The sequence below is a fragment of the Notolabrus celidotus genome, chromosome 9, assembly GCF_009762535.1.
Source record: "Notolabrus celidotus isolate fNotCel1 chromosome 9, fNotCel1.pri, whole genome shotgun sequence".
Lineage (NCBI taxonomy): Eukaryota > Metazoa > Chordata > Actinopteri > Labriformes > Labridae > Notolabrus > Notolabrus celidotus.
Window position 1 is genome coordinate 7,127,648 of NC_048280.1, and position 22,015 is coordinate 7,149,662.

General features: G+C 40.1%; 1 protein-coding gene across 1 annotated transcript in view; it reads left to right on the forward strand.

The window, feature by feature from the left end:
• Nucleotides 1–2,463: 2,463 nt before the first annotated feature.
• castor1 (cytosolic arginine sensor for mTORC1 subunit 1) overlaps nucleotides 2,464–22,015 on the forward strand; it is a 30,869-nt gene continuing 11,317 nt past the window's right edge. The window contains exons 1-4 of the mRNA XM_034692678.1: nucleotides 2,464–2,793; nucleotides 10,784–10,854; nucleotides 17,597–17,790; nucleotides 18,392–18,527. Of these exons, the coding sequence (XP_034548569.1) occupies nucleotides 2,681–2,793; nucleotides 10,784–10,854; nucleotides 17,597–17,790; nucleotides 18,392–18,527 (514 nt within the window). The 5' untranslated portion in view covers nucleotides 2,464–2,680. The remainder of the gene's footprint in view (nucleotides 2,794–10,783; nucleotides 10,855–17,596; nucleotides 17,791–18,391; nucleotides 18,528–22,015) is intronic.

Here is a 22,015-nt window from a genome sequence, read left to right on the forward strand (position 1 = left end):
TTAAATAAAATGTATTATTATTATTATTATTATTATTATTATTATTATTATTATTATTATTATTATTTATTTTGTATTATTTTTATTATTATTATTATTATTATTATTATTATTATTATTATTATTATTATTATTATTGTTATTATTATTATTTATTTTTGTATTATTATTATTATAAATTTTTGTATTATTATTATTATTATTATTATTATTATTATTATTATTATTATCATTATTATTATTATCATTATTATTATTATTATTATTATCATTATTATTATTATTATTATTATTATTATTATTATTATTATTATTATCATTATTATTATTATCATTATTATTATTATTATTATTATTATCATTATTATTATTATTATTATCATTATTATTATTATTATTATTATTATTATTATTATTATTATTATTATTATTATTATTATTATAAGCTAAAGTAGTGTGTTTTCATGGGAAATCAGATATTAAATTTTATTTGTGGAGGTTGGGAAAAAGATTGAATGGTAAGGTAACTTCACAGAGCTTATTGTGCCATAGAAAATCCATTGGTGAAATAATATAATAATAAAAAGAAATGCAGCCTTTGACAATGAGTATCCAGTAGATTAGATGTTTAAAGAAAACTAGCTATCAGTGGTCTAATTTAATATTATAGTAAACATTTAACACTTTCATAAATGTGTTTATTTAATGTTTTAAGATAAGATAATCCTTTATTCATCCCAATACGGTGGATCGTGCAAACAATAAAGAGCATATAAAATGGTAATTATTAACAATTTTTAAAAAGTAAGTTAGCACATCCTAAGAAAAGTATGTACAGAACTAAATAAGTATTTAAATCTTTATTGGATCTAAGTGCTGCACTCAAGCATCACTGATACTCATTCATTACCCAATTAACCACATTATGTGGTCACATGATGAGCTGAGTGCTGCAGTGTGCCTTGGTCAGAGACATAATTAGTTATCGATTCCCTTTTCAAAGTGTAAAACCGCTTGATTTCCACCAGACTGTCCGGTGGATGAATTCTTCTTTTAAGATTACCTTTACAATTTAAGGCTGTAATACAAAATCAGATAAAAGCCACACAAACTGTACAGATCCAAAAATAGTCAGAGGTGTTCTACGGTAGACGATTAGGGCCACTGAAAAAAATAAAATAATTAGGGTCCAATTATTTTTTTAAGTTATTATTCTGTGAAAAAAGTCATAATTCTGAGATTAAGGAATTCTGATATTTTTCTCAGAATTCTGACTTTAATCCCAGAATTCTGACTGTACTCTCAGAATTCTGACTTTAATCCCATAATTCAGGCTTTAATCTCAGAATTCTGGCCTTAACTCAGAATTCTGACTTTATTTTAGAATTCTGACTTTAATCTCAAAATTGTGTCTTTAATCTCAGATTATGACATTTTTCAGAATTGACTTGACTCAGAATTCTGACTTTTTTCTCAGAATTCTGACTTTATCTCAAAAATTCTGACTTTTTTCTAAGATTTTTTTTTTCAGAATAATGACTTATTTCAAAGAATTATGACTTTAATCTCAGAATTATGATTTTTCCCCCCCCCCCCAACATTATGACTTAAATCTCAGAATTCTGTCTTTAATCTCAGAATTATGACGTTTTTTTTTTTTATTCTGATTTTTTTCCCAGAATTATTAATTTAATTTTAGAGTTGTGACTTAAATCTCAGAATTATGATTTTTTCACAGAATTCTGACTTAAATCTCATAATTCTGACTGTACTCTCAGAATTCTGACTTTAATCCCATAATTCAGGTTTTAATCTCAGAATTCTGATTTTATTTTAGATTTCTGAGTTTAATCTCAGAATACTGGCCTTAACTCAGAATTCTGATTTAAATCTCATAATTGTATCTTTAATCTCAGATTATGACTTTTTTACAGAATTGACTTTAACCTCAGAATTCTGACTTTTTTCTCAGAATTCTGACTTTATCTCAAAATTCTGACTTTTTTCTAAGAATTCTGATTTTTTTTTCAGAATTCTGACTTTAATCTCAGAATTATGACGTTTTTTTTAGAATTCTGTTTTTTTCCCAGGATTATTAATTTAATTTTAGAATTGTGATTAAATTTCAGAATTATGATGTTTTTTCAGAATTACAATTTTTTCCCCCAGAATTATGATTTTTTCCCCAGAATTATGACTTAAATCTCATAATTCTGACTGTAATCTCAGAATTCTGACTTTTTCTCAGAATTATTACTTTTTTTCTTGGAATAATAATAATTAAAAAAAAAGTTGACCTTAATTATCTAATTTTTTCAGTGACTCTAATCCTCTTCCGTAGTGTTCACATATTTTAAGCAGGTTTTAAATTTTAAATGTCATCTTCTCCCTTCATGCGCGACACGTCCATCATCATGGACCTGTAGCTTTAAGAGGAGGGGGCGTGTCCTCCTCTGGGCTGTCCCTGTTATTTGAATATACAGTACTTTAGCAAGGCTGGAGTCGGATTGCGTCGGATGTTTTTTTCGGCTTGTGAGTCAGGCACAGCAGGACGTGGTGGGTGAAACCAGCGATAATGTTCATCACCCAGGCCTGTATTTAACATTTGAATGAAACCTCTCAGCTAGAGTGGCGCTTTGCTGCACACATAGAGGAGACTGCAACGCTCGCAACAGACAATATGGACTTGCACATATTGGACCACAGGCTGCGAGTCATCAGCATATCCAAGAATGGGCTGGTGAATTTCACACACCCCCTGATCAAGCTGATCTTCCTCCGGAACAGAACACGGTAAGAGGGCTTATTGATCGGGGTCATATGTTTGTGTCGGTGCGGTGTGAAGCAGCCTGGTAATCCAGCGCGTTTTCATTCACTGGGTGGCCGAGCTGTTATTTGGGTGTTTGTCTGTGCATGCCCTGCTCTGCTCTGCCTTCATGAATAATACACTGCAATGTATGTAAGTGATGGTAATAGCTGTAGTTAATGCTTGATATTTAAAGTCTGCACAGCTTTCTTCAGCTTTCTTCTTAGCCTAGATATGCTGCATCAAAATATTTCCTATATTATGAGTATGCAAACACCCTGCAGCAGATTTGTAAACAGTGCATCTAGTATATAATCCTCTTAGAAATATGCATGAATGCACAGCATTTTCAGAACACAACACAGCTATCAGGCAAACATCTATAGGCAGGCATATCTCTGCATGCATGTTGTTTCAGTGGGACCTTGCTTTTCCTGCACAAACTTGACCCTTGACCTCCTTACCCTAAAACCAACATCCAGTTTGCAAGTTGCCAGGATGTCATGTAGGCATCAGTACCAGTTCTCACTTAATCTCTGGACATCCTTCCATTGTTATGTAATTGTTTACTCCTCTGGCTGCTCCACATATAGCAGGCTAGAAGAGCTCAACATCTGTCTTCGAGCTGCCATTGATACAGGCCAGGCAGTGGCTCACACTCCTGCTCTGGTATTAAGTTACTAAGAAGTTTGAAGCAGGCGTCAGGGTAGATCTTCCTCTGCTCTCCACTTGAAGTCTAGATAGCACACTGCTCAAATCGTAGGCATCCTATGTGTATCAGAGTATGTTCACAAGCCAGCAGGAGGAGCCTATGCGTGGTGGATTTGGATCCTTGAAAGCATGTCCATGTCATGTAAGGTGACATAGTTAACAGAGATTTAAAACTTGGATATTTCTCTGTCAAAGCTGCACCCATCAACAGTCATTTACCTCTGAGTCGCTGCGGATACAGAAGGCTTTGACATGTCCATACCAGACAAACCGTGTCATGATGACTTGCAACACCTTATAAGCTATTTCACTGAGTAAATAACCAGTCAGTGTGAATAATACGCTGATGTACTGTTTGCGTCAGTATTTCTTATAAACGCCAACAGGTTTGTGATGAGTAACTCTAAATGGTCCGCTACTGTGTTCCCATTTTCTATCTATAATTTATCATGTGCTAAAAGTGCAATCCTTCATTTTAATCTGAACAGACTGGAGGCTTTCAGTCTGGAGGAAATAAAAACATTGTAGGCAGGCAGAACCCAGAATGAACCATAAAAAGCATGCAAGCCGCACTTCCTTGGATTAGCAGGCCTGTCTGTTTTTCAGTGTTTTGTTGTGCATGCTTTGGAGTTATGTCATCCGACTGTGGCACGGCTGTGTTTTTGCCCTGTTTTTCCTGTTCTTTTTCTGTCACAGAGGTTGTTTTTATTTTATTTTCTCCCCCTCTGGTGAAACGATAGACAATGCAGATCGGGGAGTGGTGGAGAGGCTTGAGTTCATGGCAACTCAAAACAATCGTGGAGGAAAAACAAACCTCATTGCCTCGCTTAGTTTTTCTACAGCTCCCTCTCTCAGGCCCCTGCTATTCATCAGAGGAACACTTCCCCAGAATGTGCTCAAAGCGATTTGAAAGCAGTCCTGAGCAGAATTTCAAAGAGGTTATCACTTGCAGAATCCAGGCTTGTTCCAAGTTTTAAGAGAGAAGGTTCCTCCTCAACAAATACAGCTTAGTCATGAAGACAGCTGAGGTGCAGAGGATGATGATGTCCTGTCTTAACCAAGCGGCAACCTCCGGCCGCGAGAATTGAAGCCAATGCGGAAGTGTTAAAAACTGCAGTTCATTGAGTGTCCACTTGAGGCTGGCTCTGGAAGTACTGGAAACCACATACACACACACAAAAAAAACCTGATCTTTACAGCAGAAATAAACATGTTTACAGCATGGTTAAAAAAAACTGGGTTAGCTTATTTCTCAATCGGCACCAAGCAGCAACCTCCAGTCTCAAACTATGAAGCCCATGCAGAAGTGTTATAAACTGCAGTTCATTGAGAATCCACTTGAGGCTGGCTGCAGAAACACCGGAAACCAAATAGACGCCCTTTCAAAAAAGACGATCTTTGCAGCATTAATAAACATGTTTACAGCCTGGTTCAAAAAACGGCTTGGGTCTATGTCGGCACACACTGTACGGGGGGTGAATTTTTTTCTAAGGCGACGGTTCAGAAGATATTAAGATTACAAGTTTTTGCCTAAATAAGGACATGACTGACTTGACTCCTGGTCGGGAACACATAGCTGTTGGCTAGGAGGCTCAAACTCCGCCCCTTTTAAGGAACAGGTGGGTGATGTCACGGATTCTACATCCATATTTTATACAGTCTATGATCGGCACACATTGTACGGGGGTGAATTTTTTCATAACGCTGCAATTTTGAAGACATTAAGATCATGAGTTTTCCATGACTTGATTGACAGGTGGGAACACTGTCACTGTTGGCTAGGAGGCTCAAAGCCCGCCTTTCTAAGTCACACTAGCTTGACAGAAGTTAGGTTGAGTTCAACATTTCCAATATGGCTCCCGCCACCGATTGGCATCAAAACAGCTCTTCAGAAACAGATGGGTGACGTCATGGAGACTACGTCCATTTATTATACAGTCTATGGTCTTAACAAAAACTTCAAGGATGGATGAAATTATTGACAGTGGGTTTGTCATTTTGTAGTCCTGTTGTGGTGTTTGGAGTTTATGGGTGTGGTAATAATCAGAGGCCAGTATCAGTCCAATATATCAGTGTTACTGTACTGTGTGTGGATGCAGCCCAGCAGGCTCCACACTGTCCTCTTTTCTTCTCTTCCACAGGCTCACTAACGAGAGCATGGGCTGGAACAATGCCTCAACTGAGCCAGAAACCCAGTGGGGAGTTTTCCATTTGTGTGCCTCTGTGATCCGTCAAGGTTGGGGCTCTCGCTATCCTGGTTTACAGAAGGCAGCCCCTCCACCCCCTCTAATAACAAGCAAGGATCTTTTGGAAAAAAAAGCAGCTTTCCCATTGTTCCTATAAAAGAAGAGCCTGTGAGAACACTGAAAGTCTGTATGAAGCTGTGAAGGAAGAGGACAGCTTGAACAATGTGGCTGTGATAGCTCAAGGCTAACACCTCACACTTCAGACTTCAGCAGCATCAGTCCACTCGGCTCTTATCATGTTTCCTCAGCTTGAGCATCAGTTGCAGAAACCCCACCGCCACCAGCCCTCACCACTGCAGCCTCCTTCGCTTTGTGAAGCTGGATCAAAGTCAGAAGTCTTGTGTGGATAGTTTTCATCTCCACAACTCCACTGCTTCCTCAGTACCTGTTGCTTCCTCGTCTCTTTGAGTTGTTTCCCACGCCCTCTTCCTCCTCATGGTCTTCCAATGCCTGAATAGAAGGAGCTTGTTTTTGAACTTCTCACCAGCAGTGATCACGCACAGGCTATGTGGGCACTATTACAGAGCGCTGTATAAACATGTTAGATCACGCGATTAATCATTGAGGCACAAGTTCCCACAGCCTGTCTGTAGCGGACAGACCACAGTCTAAAGGAATGTTTGGGTTGCTGGAAGTAGAAACAAAAGTTTACATTTGAAAACTTTTAGAGTTTCAGTGATTTTTAGCAAGAAATGACAAAACAAAAGATGAATCATTTGTTTTTTATTCTTCTTTTTGAGGTTGAAGACTTTTTCTTCAATGTCTAGTGATCAGGACGGTGTTTTTGTTTCAGTTTTTAGAGGTCAGTCAAACTCCAGGCCTCCTGTATTGACTTATTTTTTAAAGCGGAGGAGGCTCTTTTACTTTCAGAGACGTGTTTTTCCAGAGGTGGTTCAGGGGGTACGGGTCAACACGTTTCTTCAGAAGTGCTCAGAGGATGGTTCAGAACCAGACTCATGTTAGACACACATCTGCCTTGACTGAGTTGGGGTTTAAAAGACGGATAGAGGAGAATAAGAGAGAGAGCGATGATAGGGATGAGACGAGTAGTAGTAGTAATAGCTGTTGTAAGACAACATGTCAGACAAATAAGCTTTGTTCAAACATACTGCAGCCTATTCATTTGAGCTTTCTTTGGCTGCTACTTGTTTATTCTCCTTTTCTGTTTTGATAGGTTAGAAGAAAGTACAAGGGTCTTGTTGTTGGAGAACTTTAAAATGTGATGTAATTGCCTCAGAGATCCCAGATTGGCTAATTTGAGGCAAAAGTGATCGAGCTATGGATGTGATGAAGAGAACTGAACCAGTGTGCTCATCTGTATCCTGTAATGACACTCAGGTTCGCCCTGATACCTGTCATATCTGTATTTCACAAACTAGCAGAGTTGTATCACAGATGAAGCTCCGTCTGGTTGCTCGACGACTTAAAACCATAGACTGTATAGATAATGGACGTAGTGTCTGTGACGTCACCCATCTGTTCCTGGGCGCTGTTTTGAAGCCAGTTGTCGGTGGGAGCCGTATTGGAAATGCTGAACTCAACCAAACTTAGTGTGAGGTAAAGAGGCGGAGTTTTAGCCTCCTTGCCAACAGCTACAGTGTTCCCGCCTGTCAATCAAGTCAGTCAAGTCCTTAAATGGGCCAAACTTGTAATCTTAATATCTTCTGAACTGTCGCATTAGAAAAAAAATCACCACCTGTGCAGTGTGTGATGACAGAGAAATTAGCCAAGCCGTTTTATAATGCAGTTCATAACACTTCTGCATGGGCTTCATGTTTTGAGACTGGAGGTTGCCACGTGTTGCAGAAGTAATCAAGTTAAGCTTCCCTGCAGGTTGTGATAAGAGCGCTCTCATTGTCTCATATGCAATAACGCCCCACACTCCACACTCAAAACACTTTCAGAATAGAGTTTTGGTTGCAGGAAAACCACGATCTGAGAAAGGTGAAAGGTCAACAGGAAATGAGCGGCGGTGTTCTAACACAATGGGCCAGCTGAGTTTGCCAGCACAGCTGATATTTAGTGATACAGTGTCCTGCCTCCGTCTCTCTCTTTGTCTCTGCGGGGTGATTGTCTCATCTCATGGCAGGGATTACTTTTTGCTGAGTCAGGATGTTTTGCAGTCTCACTCAGGCCTCTACTGTAACTGCCTCAGCTGACTGATAAGCAGAGGAAGAGGAAGGTGTTTCTCCAGTGGGACATTTTTAGGAAAAAAGGAATATGTAATGCTTCCTTTTTTTAGGGGAATTAGAGAAAACAAAGAAAGGTCATCAGAGTGGGAACAGCTCATATATTACATCTCTAACATGAAGAAGAAAGCAGAGGTTTTCTTGAGGCTGCGTTTAGCCCCACTGTCCAATCAAGTTGCACTTTACTTGATTGTAGTTTTGAAACTGCTTGAATCACAAGTTGACTAAGGATCACAATGTAAACAATAGGGATGCACCTATCCAATCCTGGTATCGGATATCGGCTAGATAAAGCTAGATTGGATATCAGTGACACGGGGCCGATATATAGTGCTGATCCATATGGCAGATCTATTCATCTCAGTTCTATGCTTTTCTGTGTTTACAACAGCCCTGGCCGGTCTGTGCATTTTTGCACGGTGGAGCATGATGGAGGATAACTACAGAGGCTCTGCAGTTTCATGCTTGTCATGCAGTGTCATGCTTCTTTTTCTGAAAAATTGAATGGGAGCCCAAAGGAAGAAATTTACGTGAGCTGTAGCCCACTGCAAAGAAGCAAGAAACCTTCTACTAATGGATTCAAAGTGTGAAAAACCGGACAGGTTATTGGATTTAATTGATCCTTGAAATTAAGGGATTCCAGCCTCTGGTTTAGCACTTGGAACCCAGGTACAGTTCACCATCAAGTCAGAAAAGCCTGAAGTTGCCAAAACATGATTCTATCCTCACATTAAGGAATTGAGATTGTTAAATCAATACCAGGATTGGATCGGCTAGTATCGGTATCGGCAGATACCAAAGCCCAGGTATCGATATCAGTATCGGGACCTAAAAAGTAGCATCAGTGCATAGTAAACAAGCATATGTATTCTAAGGAACAGAATTTTGAGATATTTTCTGATGCAGTTGCTCCTCTCTTACAATAGTGATTCATCCAGGACTATTTTATTTCTATCTAATACACAGAGGCACGCCAGTCACTGAACATTATTTGCTCCAACCATTAACATTTATTGTACTTCAAGAACTCCAGACTCCTGAGGAAACTCGGCTGTGGCTCAAATCCGGGATCTATTCAGGACCCGGTTCCCCATTTTTCAAAACCTCACCATCAATCATGTTGAGCTTACTCATTGACGCTGCATTGAGTCTTGTGGTCACATGACGTAACGTCATATCTCTGGATGAGTCACGTCATTTCTCTCAAATCACAAAGACAACTTCTGGTTAAATGTGCCAAGAGGTTAAAAGTTTGGCTTCATTTCACCACAGTCGAAGATAAGGAGGAAGCAAAATATAATTTATGATTTGAAATAATTCCTGCAGGGTTGGGTTGCACAACCATCATAGCCAAACACATCAGCATTGTGCAAAATTATACCAAAATGCAGAACCTGTGACTGCTTAATTTTATTATAAAAGCTCTTAGGCAAGATGACTGAAGGTTACATTATGATGTGTTCAAGGTCAGGTGGGTAAAAGGACTATTAGGCGAAGGTAAATACATTGACGGCTATAAAAACATGACCAGTTGTGTTGAAAGTGGAATCATTAAAGATTCATTAGAGGCTTTATATGAGGAGCAGTATCATTAAAAATGAACTATCAACATCCCTACTTTGAACTCTGTTTTTTTTTAAAGAGGGAGACAGAAAACTTGACACTGGCCTCAAGGCTGTACTAGACGGTGAAGTCTGGCCACAAGTTTCTCTTGTCAAGAAGCCATTAATGTCAAAGTGACCAAGAGGCTGCAGGGTAACTCCTGGGTTACACAGTAATCACTTCAGCTCACCATGTGATTCAACTCCGTCTCTGTCGTCTTGTTTTCGCTGTCACACTTGACAGAAATATTTCTTCGGACACTGAGAAAAAGGAATTCTTCCTGTCCACAAACTTAATTTAAAGTATAACCGTCCCAGAGCTAATGTAATGCTCAGCGTGTCACCCAATGTCAACCCAAACAAAACCCAAGGGGCCAATTTCCCCCTTTTTCTCACAAAGGCAACATTCAAAAGAACTGAACACTGCAGCCAAACCAAGAAGAGCCTTTGCAAGCTAATTTTTTTTTGGCCTCAAGCCTGATGAAGATGCAGAGTGGGGAGAGAACGGCTAGAGGATTGTAATCGAGTAAAGAAAAGATTCACAGAGCAGTTTCCCAAACCCAAAAGACACTAACTGGACGCCATGTTGTCTTTTTCCTGTCTTTATTTTTTGGTGAATTTTTAACCCCAGTGGACCGGATCACTCCACAAAGCGGCACAGTCCTTCAAATATTTAACTGAAGGGACTTTTTTTTAGAACAAGGCAGAAGACGGCAGAGAAAGTAACTTTCAAGGATTATGCTGAGAGGGTTGATTTGAAGGCTGAAAAAGCAGGCATGAGTAGTTCTGGTGCAGAGAACTTTCAGCACATTAAAATCTGATGTAGCAGTTGCATATACATACAGTCCTCTGAATAATAAAGTGTGTGTATTATCACATAATGTTTTTGTGTCACTGAATGCAGCCGCTGATAATTGAAGCCGTGCCCCAGTTTGGAGCGTTACCCACCACTTGCTGTAGACAAAGGAGCGATGCTGGCATAATACTGAGCATGTGCTCCTGCTAATTGAGTGACAGCCAGTCCTGAAACCAGAACAAATTTCATAGAAATCCATTTACCAGATTCCTGGTAGCTGTTTTTTTTGTATATGGAAATCTGAGCCTCTCCTTGTTGTTTGCAGATGAATAACGCAGTTCTTCCTCTCTCTTTCTCCTTCATCTCTCCTCCTCACTCTGGCTTTTTAATATTTTTCCTCACGCACCTCTCTCCATCTGTACTTCCATTCTCAGATGCAAGTTCTTCAGCCTGACGGAGACACCGGAGAACTACACAGTCGTCGTTGACGAGGAAGGATTCAAAGGTAAACGATGAACATCACTTTGATGAGACGGGGTGTCCTCCCACACTCTGACCACTCGAGTCTCACTTTCACACTACACTGTGACACCATGAATATTCATTACTGTACTGACTTCTCTTTGTGGAGATGTGTTCAGATACAATAAAAAGCATCACTGTGGCTTTAGATTGTGTACAAACAGAAAGTGATGAAAGACGAGGACGGATTAACGTCAGCCGAACAAAATTTAGAGAAGCTCCGGTGCTGCCAATTTCAGATTTAGAAACCTAAAGAGGAAGTCGAGACAACTAGTTATCCTGTGAATACAGTAGATCAGTTTATTTTCTGGGTCTTGGACTTGTGTTGAGTTTACAAATGACAACGAAGGTGTCACCAAGGGTTACTCTTGTCTCCATCAGAAGGAAAATCAGCCCTTGAAAGAAATGGTGGTTTGACCCTTTAATGCAGCATCAACAGCATCACACTGATTATGTTTCAGTGTGCAGGCAGGACCTGCTGCATACTTCAATGCTGTTGAAAGTGTAATCAAGTTTTGAATCAGATTAAGACATTATTTTTATCATCACATCCTGCAAATGAACAAACCATGCCCACTGTGCATGCTCACTCGAGTACCTCATGAACACTGTGCATGCTCACTGACTCACAGCTTCAACTCTTCTCCTCTTGACCATTTGCTGCATGTCATCCCCCACTGTCTACTCCCTACAATCACTGTCTCTCTCCAGCTGTCCTATCCAATATGGGCAAAAAGGCCCCAAAAACACAACTTTAAAAAATAAATGAAGAGGAAAAAAACAAAGCAAAATGACTTTGGTCGGCAATTGTTTTACAGACGCATTTCTAATATTTAAATTTAAAAAAATCTTCCATCTTTTTAACGGAATGAACAAAGACCTGTGCCACCTTCTTCACACTTAATGTTTTATATCATTGAACTTTAACGGCTCTTGATAACCTTGAATTTTAAGCATAACTTTGCACATTTGTGTTTCCCCACCTTGAATCTCTCTGTGATGAAAGTGTTCTTTGTTTGCCAGCTCACACTTCATCTCCTCTTAGACGTGATCTCACAGCCTTGGGAAGCACATTTCAGTAAAGTGCTGTTTCGTTAGGATTGAGTACTTCAGCTCCAAAGTGAGCTGTCATTTCTGACACCACTGTGAGGCCTTGTGCCTTTTAAAGATGAAACATGACACAGCAGATGTTTACTCATCACTCATTTAAAGTTGTGTTCAGCGTTTTTGGAGAGAAGTTGCTCAGAGGTGTTGAGCCGGCGGCAGCATCTAAACTCAGCTGGGCAGAAACTGAAATAGGCGAGTTTCAAAATAAAAGCATATCTTGAAGTTGTAGATTGATGTTTTTATTTTTCATGGATTTGATTGAGGGCTAAGGGCCTGGCCCATTTGGACCCTTAGATTGCGTAGGGCAGGTTTAACAGCAGAGGACAAAAACCCAGGGCTTCTCTTCACCTCTGGAACAACACGGTCAGGAGCTGAGATAAGAACTTCAGTCTTATCTGAATTCACCTGAAGGTAATTCTCTGCCATCCAACGCTTCATACAGTGCACACAATCAAGCAGGATAGATAACTTAGATACATTGCTGGGTTTAAAAGGCAAGTACAGCTGAATGTCATCAGCATAGCAGTGATAAGAGATGTCTTTAAAAGTTCTTATGAGATACCCCAGGGGGAGCAGATAGAGAGAAAACAACAGGGGGGCAAGGACAGAACCTTGTGGGACACCACAGGTTTTCTACTGATGAGACATATTTTCCAGCATGAACCAGTGGATTGACCCAGAGGTGATGGATATTTTCACCTTTATGTTCTACTATGTTTGCATATCATCCCTTTATGTGTGAACTCATCACTCACAGTAAAACACAGATTGCTTGTAACTGTTCCGCAGCCTTGAATTTGCCCACAGCATAAGCTTTTGTTGCTTTACCAGTCTTTTGTTCCTTCCTTCCTTCCTTCCTCGTTCCCTGCGCTCCCTCACAAGGTTGCATGAGTGTATAAATGTCAGTTTGATGGAGGAAATAAAGCTGTGGAAGACTGCAGAGGAAAATAAGTCTGAGCACCTTAAATGATGTTCAGAGTCTGCGTTTGAATGACTGACTGTAAAAACTGTTGAGCACACTCACTTCCTGTTTTGCTGGTGAGAGTGTTAAAAACGTCTTTTTCTTTTATCTCAGTTTTTGGTCGCCTCCAGCAAATTTACAGAGAAAGTGTGCCCTGTTTGATGTCGAGTGCTCTTAGAGTTCAAACCCTGATAAATATTTGACAGGACTTGAACGCATCTTGACAGAAAGGTACAGTCTAGCTTCAAATGAGTACAAATCTAAATTTCTTTGAGTCATTAAGACGCTACAAAATTTTGGATTTCTGAATATTGGTTCTGATAATTTGATCAATAAGAAAAGCAATATTTGACCTCTTTGAATTTGTCCTTCTGTCTGATTATGAGGGCAGAGCTTACAGTGAAACTTTCATTGTGCATGTACCGTTGCGCCCCTCATCCACTCCTAGCTGACCCGTTCTCACAGATGTACTTGTTAAAGGCACATATCGCCTCTGGGTGCTCTGTTTCTCTCCCTGTCTCCTTTGCTCTCCTCCTGACTGAGTGCCTATTTTAAGAGGTGAAAGCTGGTGTAGCGTAGCCACAAGGGGCCGTCTGTGACAAATTATGCCATCCAGAACTGTGGCTCTTTGAAGGGGAGTAAAGAAAAAGAAAACAGGGGAACTTGCTGCAAAAAGGTAGAAGTAACAGTTCTTAATGTTTGTAGTAACTTGAAGTGATGAAACCATAACTAAACCATCTGTTTGCAAGGTTTCTGTCTGGCTTGTGTATTCCTAACTCCCTCTGTTGTAAAGTTATGTAAGTGGCACATGCACACACAGACAGGGTTCAGCTGCACACGTCCTTACGCTATCACCCCAGTATCTCTTTCATTCAGCTTTGTGTTTACTTCCTGCACAGACATCTGTTTCCCAGGTAGCTGCCAGCTTCAGCTCACATTTTATTTGAAGACATAGAGTGAAGTATCCTGCTTTCCCCGTTAGCCTTGGAATCTCAAGTCAGCTTCATCTGAGGGCTCACTGCATTCGAACTTTGACCCCCCTCTTCACCACCTAATCTGAGCATACGAATGCATTTGTATCAGGTCGCACTCTGCGCCCAAATAGGTTGTGGCCGTGTAGGTGCCATGTTTTTCTTGTGTCACTGTGCGGTATAAATAGCGGGGGTGTTTGAGGTCTCCATGGTGAAGGAAGAGACAGAAGGTGGGGGAGAGGAAGTAAGTGAACGTTTGTATTGAGCGGCCAACAAGAGGAAGTTGGCACTCTGGGCTGCCTCATAGTTTACACCTTCACAAACATGACAGAGCAGCAGAGTTTCAGTGTTGTGTGTTAAAGCCTGCACTGAAAAACGGTGCTTTTAATTTGAAAACTAAACAGCAGTATTTACTGCAGGAATGTGGGTGTTAGGACAGCACCGGATACACCAAACACAGTACATCTGCAACTCCTCTGTTGATTCATTGAACTAATAAATGCTGATGCATGGAGAAAAAACTCTGAAGTGTTGTTTTGAGTTTGAGTTTACTGATTTAGCTTCTGCAGACTTCCTGTTGTCTTATTTGGCTTTGAATAGGGACACATAGAGCAGTGCTGATACTTTCATTGTTTGAACTGGTGATTTCAAAAACTCTGAGATCCCCTGCTTTAAAGGACTAATGAACAAAGTGTGGGTCGGGATCCCAAGACACCAATGGGGGGTCGCGAGATGTCTTCCAGATTGTTATTTTTTTCTTTTAAGTAATCTAAATTTGCTTATTTTACCCATTATTGTAAAATATAGACAAAAATAGTAGTTACATTTGAAATAAAACCCTGCAAGTACATTTCAATAGTTTTCTGCCTTTCTATGTTGCCAGATGACTCCTAAAGTTAGGGTTAGGGTTAGCTAAGAGTTCATTAACAAAGGGATCTGTAGCAGCAGGTTAATTCACAACAGCACAGGAAACACAGCCATGTGCATGTAGGTAAACTCATTTTGAAGTATGAAGCAACATTTAATCCCTTCGAGGGGGTCACAAGTCTTTGGCACCTATATATATATTGGGGGGTCCCGGGCTGAAAAGTTTGGGAACCCCTGCTTTAAAGGATCTTGCTTCTGTGTTAAGCAGTGTCAACATAATCCATCGGTCACACAGATTAGAGAGTTCTGCATCTGCAGATTGACTGAAAACAACAGAAATTGGTAAAATAATAAAATAATACTTTAAAGTAAAATAAAATCAATTCAGTAAAATCAATAAAATAAGTAAGGGTATAAAGCAAAATTATGAATCGGTTAAAGTTCAAAAGATCAGATAAATACAAGAAGTTAATAGATAATTAAACAAGCTGCAACCTACGGCCACAAGAGTTGAAGCCAATGTGGAAGTGTTAAAAACTGCATTTCATCAAGGATCCACTTGAGGCTGGCTCCGGAAGTCCCAGAGACCACATACACACACATTCAAAAAAGACGATCTTTACAGCAGAAATAAACATGTTTACAGCCTAGTGCAAAAGACGAGTGTAGTCTGGATAGCTCATTTCTCTATCGGCACACACTGTAGGGGGGTGAATTTGTTCATAACGCGGCAATTTCAAAGATATTAAGATTACAAGTTTTTCATTATGAGAGGCACAGCTGATTTGACTGACAGGCAGGAACACTGTAGCTGTTGGCTAGGAGGCTCAAAGCCCGCCTCTTTACCTCAACAGAAGTTAGGTTGAGTTCAGCATATCCAATATGGTTACTCACCGCCGTTGATTGGCTTCAAAACAGCGCTTCAGAAACAGATGGGTGACGTCACGGATACTACGTCCATTATTTTATTGTTTTCAAGACAGGTAACACTATATATACAGTCTATGTAATTAAATGAATAAGATCAATACAAATTTGAAGTTTTCATTTTGTCATGGTGTCATACATAAATCATATGCCCAGCCCGCATCGCCTTACAAGACACCATGAATTCATGCAATCCAGGTTAATTCATTGTACAGAAACCAAGGAAGAAAATTTTAACAGAATAACATTAAAAAAAAATAAAAATAGAAAATGCACACTACTTACAGAGATTATCTTGTCTTCTTTTCCAGGCTTTGGAGACAAAATTAGCAAGTTTAAACACGTCATAATTAAACAACCATTCTAGTTTTTGCTCATCTGTCCATTCAAATATTTCAGGCTTTTTCAGGCAATCTCATGAAGCAATTACTCTCAGAGGTCATCAGAATCAGAATCAGAATCAGCTTTATTGGCCAGGTATGCTTGAACACACAAGGAATTTGACTTAGGTAAACTTAGGTAAACTGTGCTCTCTTTGTACAAGGCATAAGAATAGGACCTACAAATAAAAATCAAATAAAATATAACAATAGCATCAGCTATAAATACAAAAGAACAACAAATAGGCATGACTAATATGTACAGGCTAAAATAATATGATAATAGTGCAGTGGTGAGTAGCAGAGGTAGTTTTTACATTAAAAAAATAGTAGAATTGTTGCATTGTATATTAACATGTATATTTACAGAGAGTATTGATCCAACAGGTATGACACTGTTATGGTTTAGTGTTCATCAGAGTGACAGCCTGGGGGAAGAAACTGTTCTTATGGCGGGTTGTTTTGGCGCACAGTGATCTGTAGTGCCTGCCGGAGGGGAGGAGTTTGAAGAATTTGTGTTCAGGGTGTGAGGGGTCAGCGGTGATCATAGTTTGTACAGTACAAAAGAAAATGGGACTCAGTTTCCACTTCTTTCAAATCACTCAACTCAAAGTCTGTTTTCATGGATGGCATCTTGTAAATAAATGTTTTAGAGCAATGATTATAATAATGCAGCCCGAGCAAAAAATAAATGACTTAAAATGAAAAGCCAGATTTTATAAGGTAAGTCTTAAGTTGACTATTAAAACACCCAGAGAGCTGGCTGTTCAGAGGCAGAGAGTTCCACAGTTTGGTGCATAAAAACAGAAAGCTCTCTGGCCTGCACTTGTGTGAGACACATGAGGAACATTTAACAAGAGAAGGAGAAATAATGTATCAGACACGCTGTCATTACTCAGAGTGCTCTGGTTTAAGTGAAGGTGAGGGGTGCCTGTGGAGCACGCAGGAGGAAGGAAAGGAAAAGACATAAATCCACAAATTTTCCACTGATTTGTTGAACTGAAGGTCAAACAGACTTCTACATCTCAAAGTAAACCATGTGAGGTTAACAGTGTTGGACTTCCTTTACAATGTGAAGAAGAAGCTGATAAAAGTAAAAATTGTCAAACTGGAGGAGAAAAGGTTAAAATATCCAGATTTATTGTCCAACGTTTAAAATCTATGCATCCTACATTTCCCATAATGCAACCTTATAGATTATGTCTTCAGACATTCCTGGCTGTTGCATGCTCTCATCTTTCTAACTTTATTACCTCAATTTAAAATGCTTCTGTCAAATATTTATCATCCTCAGCTCCAGATGTAATAATTACCGTTTTGACACATTTTACTCTAGTCTCTATCAGAAGGAAACGCAGCTCTTGGAAGAAATGGTGGTTTGGCCCTTTAATTCAGCATCAACAGCATCACACTGATTATATTTCAGTGTGCATGCTCACTCCAGTACTTCATGAACACTGTGCAACCCCACTGACTCACAGCTTCAACTCTTCTCCTCCTGACCCTGCTCAGAGCTCCGGCCCTCCGAGCATCTCCAGGTGGAAAGCTCCAACTGGCTTCCACTCAACGTTGTCTCCAATGGCAACGCCTCCAGCAGCTCGCAGGCAGTCGGCGTGACAAAGATCGCCAAGTCGGTCATCGCCCCTCTGGCCCAGCAGCACGTCTCCGTCTTCATGCTCTCGACCTATCAGACTGACTTCATCCTGGTGAGTCTCCATCCACTCTACTCCTTTAACTTTCACATCACCCCTCTCTCTCTTTCTCTCTCTGGGTAAATCAGTACTCACTGATATCTTGTTCAAATGAAAGATGGAACTCTAAGCTGTTCTATGTTGATAGTTTAGCAACATCTGAGGGTATTTTTTAAATTGTAAAGAAACTCCAGACGTCTTATCTTGCAGTGAAGCGTTTCACCTTCTGAGCTCTCAGACAGAAGAAGACACGGTGTCTGCGTTTTGTCCACTTGACACATTCTGCATGTGAGGAATTAATTCCCCACAGAGCTGATGGCACTGAAAAGTTAGTTGATGTATCACATGTGAAAGTGTTAAGCTGGCAAAAATAGATAACACAGAGACAGACGTGTGTGTCAGCAAAGAAATGAACGGTCCACTTGCTCCTGGAGCGTGAACGTTCCCTCAAAGAGAGGCTCTGTTTTACCCTCAAACATCACAACATATGTTGGCCTCATGTGTCAAGTCATGTCATTGTCGACTGTATATACACGGACATACTGCCAAGGAGTTAACACATGTTTCACTGTGTGTTTTACCATCAATATTTATGTCTCACATCTGTGTCATGTAGGTGAGAGAGAAAGATCTGTCTGTAGTCATCAGCACTCTGGAGGAGGAGTTCAATATCTACAAGGAGGTGGGAGGAGAGTCTGTCCCCATGCACTGTCAGGATGTCTCAAACGGGCTCCAGAAGAACGGCAAAGAAGGTAGAGGTCACCATCATGTTCAGTACAAATCCACTAACCTCACAGTTAAGATCCTCTAGCACCATCTTCAGGTTCTTTGTGCAAAGAGGAAGGACCGGCTTGTCGTGATAAGGAAGGGATTTAAAAAGAGTCACAGCTCACAAATCAGACGTGAGTTAGCGTTAGTGATACATCATTGCCTTTTTATTTGGATTAATGAAAGTAGAAGAGTTATTACATCGCTGAAAATCTCTCAAACAAAAATATAAAGAAATACTGAAGTAAAAATGTAAAATTATCTCCTTAGAGGACTTCTTCATAAACACTGAGAGCACCTTGTTATGTGTACAGTTCAGGGAACACCAAATATTCTGGCTCTTTTTGGTGTCCGGGTCACATGAGAGGAAAAATGCAAGTCATGTTTCTGCAGAAGATGCCTTTGCCTTCTTTCTATTAAAGGTACAGTGTGAAGAATTTGCAGACATTCATCATGTCATTACAACTCAAATCAGTCTATTCCTCACATACACACAATATTTAAGATATATTTATATTTTAATTTTTATACTTATTATTGTTGTCTTCTTTTTAAATTGTGTGTTTCTTCTTATTGTGGCTATATACGGGACCTGAGGATCAAAAATTTCATTCCATCTCATGCGACAGCTTAAAGCTGGGGTTGGTAGTCTCGGAAAACTAGCATGAATTTGGTCGCTGACTTGCGACCATATGATGGTGACTGATTCAAAACCGGTCCTCACCAAAACATTCTCATAGTGAAAGTTAAAAACACAAATAAACATGGCTGCTGTTAGTACTCACAACTGTCATTCTAGCATTATCCAGTTGTACCAGTGACACGATATCAGGAGAAAAGTTATAACACATATAATACTGTAACAACTCTACTGTTTGTTAAACCTGTTCAGTGTAGATGCTCTTAATTCCTACAGTGTTGACGGTTAGTGAAGGCATCAGGAGAGGTGTAGAGTGTGTGAGCTGGAGAGAGGAGAGATAAGAGGAGAAGTTCTTCATTCATTCAAACATTGATTGTTGCTTTGTTGGTTAGCGTGATCACAGCCGACAGTGACCGGTTATTAAAACTCAACGTGTTCACGAATCGGCTTGTCATCACTACAGCGTCCGGACGGACGCTACAATACATATACATTTTCTGTAGGACTTACTAAATGTCATTCATTCTTCTGCTTGTCAGAGCCCCGTGGTGAGAGCTTTTTAGACTCTGATCCGGACTACAGTCCTGAGCAAAGCACCTCATCGGGTCAGAGGGGACAGGCCCGAGGTCGAGCGAGAGGGGCAGTCAGTAGAGTCAGGGGAAGCAGCTGCAGGAGAGGGGGACTCAGAGTGCACGCCGGGGAAATGTAAGCACAGGAGGCGGGCAGAACAGCAGGACGGGATTTGAATGGTTTAAAATTTTGGCACCCAAAAAAGGCTGATTGGTTGGTGTTTTCCCAGGTTTACTCCAACTGTAGATAGCAGCTTTTCTTCACTCTTTTTTAAGAACACATCATGTATTGATTGCCATCAGGACATAAAGATCATTTTAACCAGTATAACAAAAAGTGTATCTAAATCTTATTACCAACCCCAGCTTTAAGAGAGATTCCTTTAATTGTCCCACAACAGGGAAATTCAAGAAAGAAAAAAAATGTGCTTGTGTTGGTATGACAACAAAAAACCTTGAATCCTTGAACAGACTTGGTAGAAATGGGATATAATATTCATAAGTATGTAATAGTGCATAAGTATGTTTAAATTATAGAGGTACTAAAAGTTTATTATATAGCACCTTTCTACACAAGTGTCACACAGTGCTTCACAATCGCAGAATAAAAAGCAAAAAGCAAGACACGGCAAGAATTACATAAACTGACAGGTCAGGTCTTCAACTGGTATTTTGAAAATGTCCACAGCTTTCAGTTCCAGTGGAATATTGTTCCAAAGTTGTGGAGCAACACCCTCAAAAGCACACTCACCTTCAGCTTTTGGTCTGGTGCGAGGGACCAGGGACCAAATTAAAGTGTTTTATCACCTGAATATAAAAAGCATTTTGTTTTGTTAAGCCTGAATTATACTTCAGCGTTGAATTAACTACGCAGAGGCCTACGCACGCAGCTGACGCTCACCTCCTCCTAAATGTTACTGCAAGCCCTGTGATTGGTCCGCTCGGTGGCATTGTATTTCCTGCATTTACAGCACTCCCCGCTCATCAGCCGTGTATTTCATCTACTCCTCTCTATTCTTCATGTAATCATGTCTGTATGATAAACAGCAACATGTATCAGCTGTAGATTAACATAACACGCTCTGAATCTCTGGCGACTGGCTATCAGAGAGACCAAACAGCCCTGCAGCGTTTTGGCGAAGTATTGCTGCACGACACGGACACATCAATCCAGGAGTATGTGGGGCTCATGTCTGTGTCAGCCCCTGCTGCATAGGGGAGACGCAGAAGTATAAATCAGCCTTTACAATTAGCCTTTTATTTCCACATAAGGAGCAGGTCTCTTGACTTGTAGGCCGCCGTCGTGCACCGCCATGTAGCACCGAATAGAACAAAAGGAGGATCATACTTATCATGCACTACAGGGGCTTTTTGTCCTCGAAGGCCACCGTCCCTTCACCAACAGGAGGGGTGAGCAGGGGAGCGTTTCAGTCTAGAATCTGACAGCTAGATATCAATGAATGTTCCCATCTCTACACACTGTACCTTTAAGGTCAGAATACATCTCAGATTTGAATTTAGAGTAAAGACACAACACATCTACAGTCAAAGCACGATTATACTGTTTATATTTTTGCCTATGCTTGTGAGAAGTAATTGAAGTTTCAGGACCCTGCTGTTCAAAGACTTCTGATGTCCCAAGCAGAGCCACTTCTGACTTAAACAAACAGCACATCTTGAGACATTATATACAAACGGCATGTGGCATTATGTAAAGGAATGCAAACAGGCTGGTTCCACACACAAAGGAACATTTAAAGTGCCTTGAAGTACCGTGTCTTTCACAGGAAGTTATTTTTAACCCAACCATAAAGTACAGGGCATGCTGTACCGTGAGGCCACAGCATGCTGGTAAACGCATGCACTCTACACACATTCGTTCATTATTTATATCTATACATCTCTAAGATGTCAGCTTCAAGTCAACATGTAAGGAAATGAGTTTTTGAGCTTGTATCAGACACGCATCAGTCTATCGTAGAAACCTTTCGCACACCAGCACCGACTGGCCGTAGTGACCCTGATATCTGCTCTGATTTCTGTACTCATCTGAAAGACTGAAGTAGAAGAATTAAAAGAGAAAGAGTCCACTCACTCTTACAGTAAAATCCTACTTTATTCAGCACCATGACTCTAATTGTGAAACATAGATGTCATTCGTCAAATTATTATATAAGGACTGGAATAAATCTTTCAACACAAGGTTTTCAAACTGCTCTCAGCTGGGCACTGGGAGAGAGTTGAATGAACGGTTTGGTTGTAG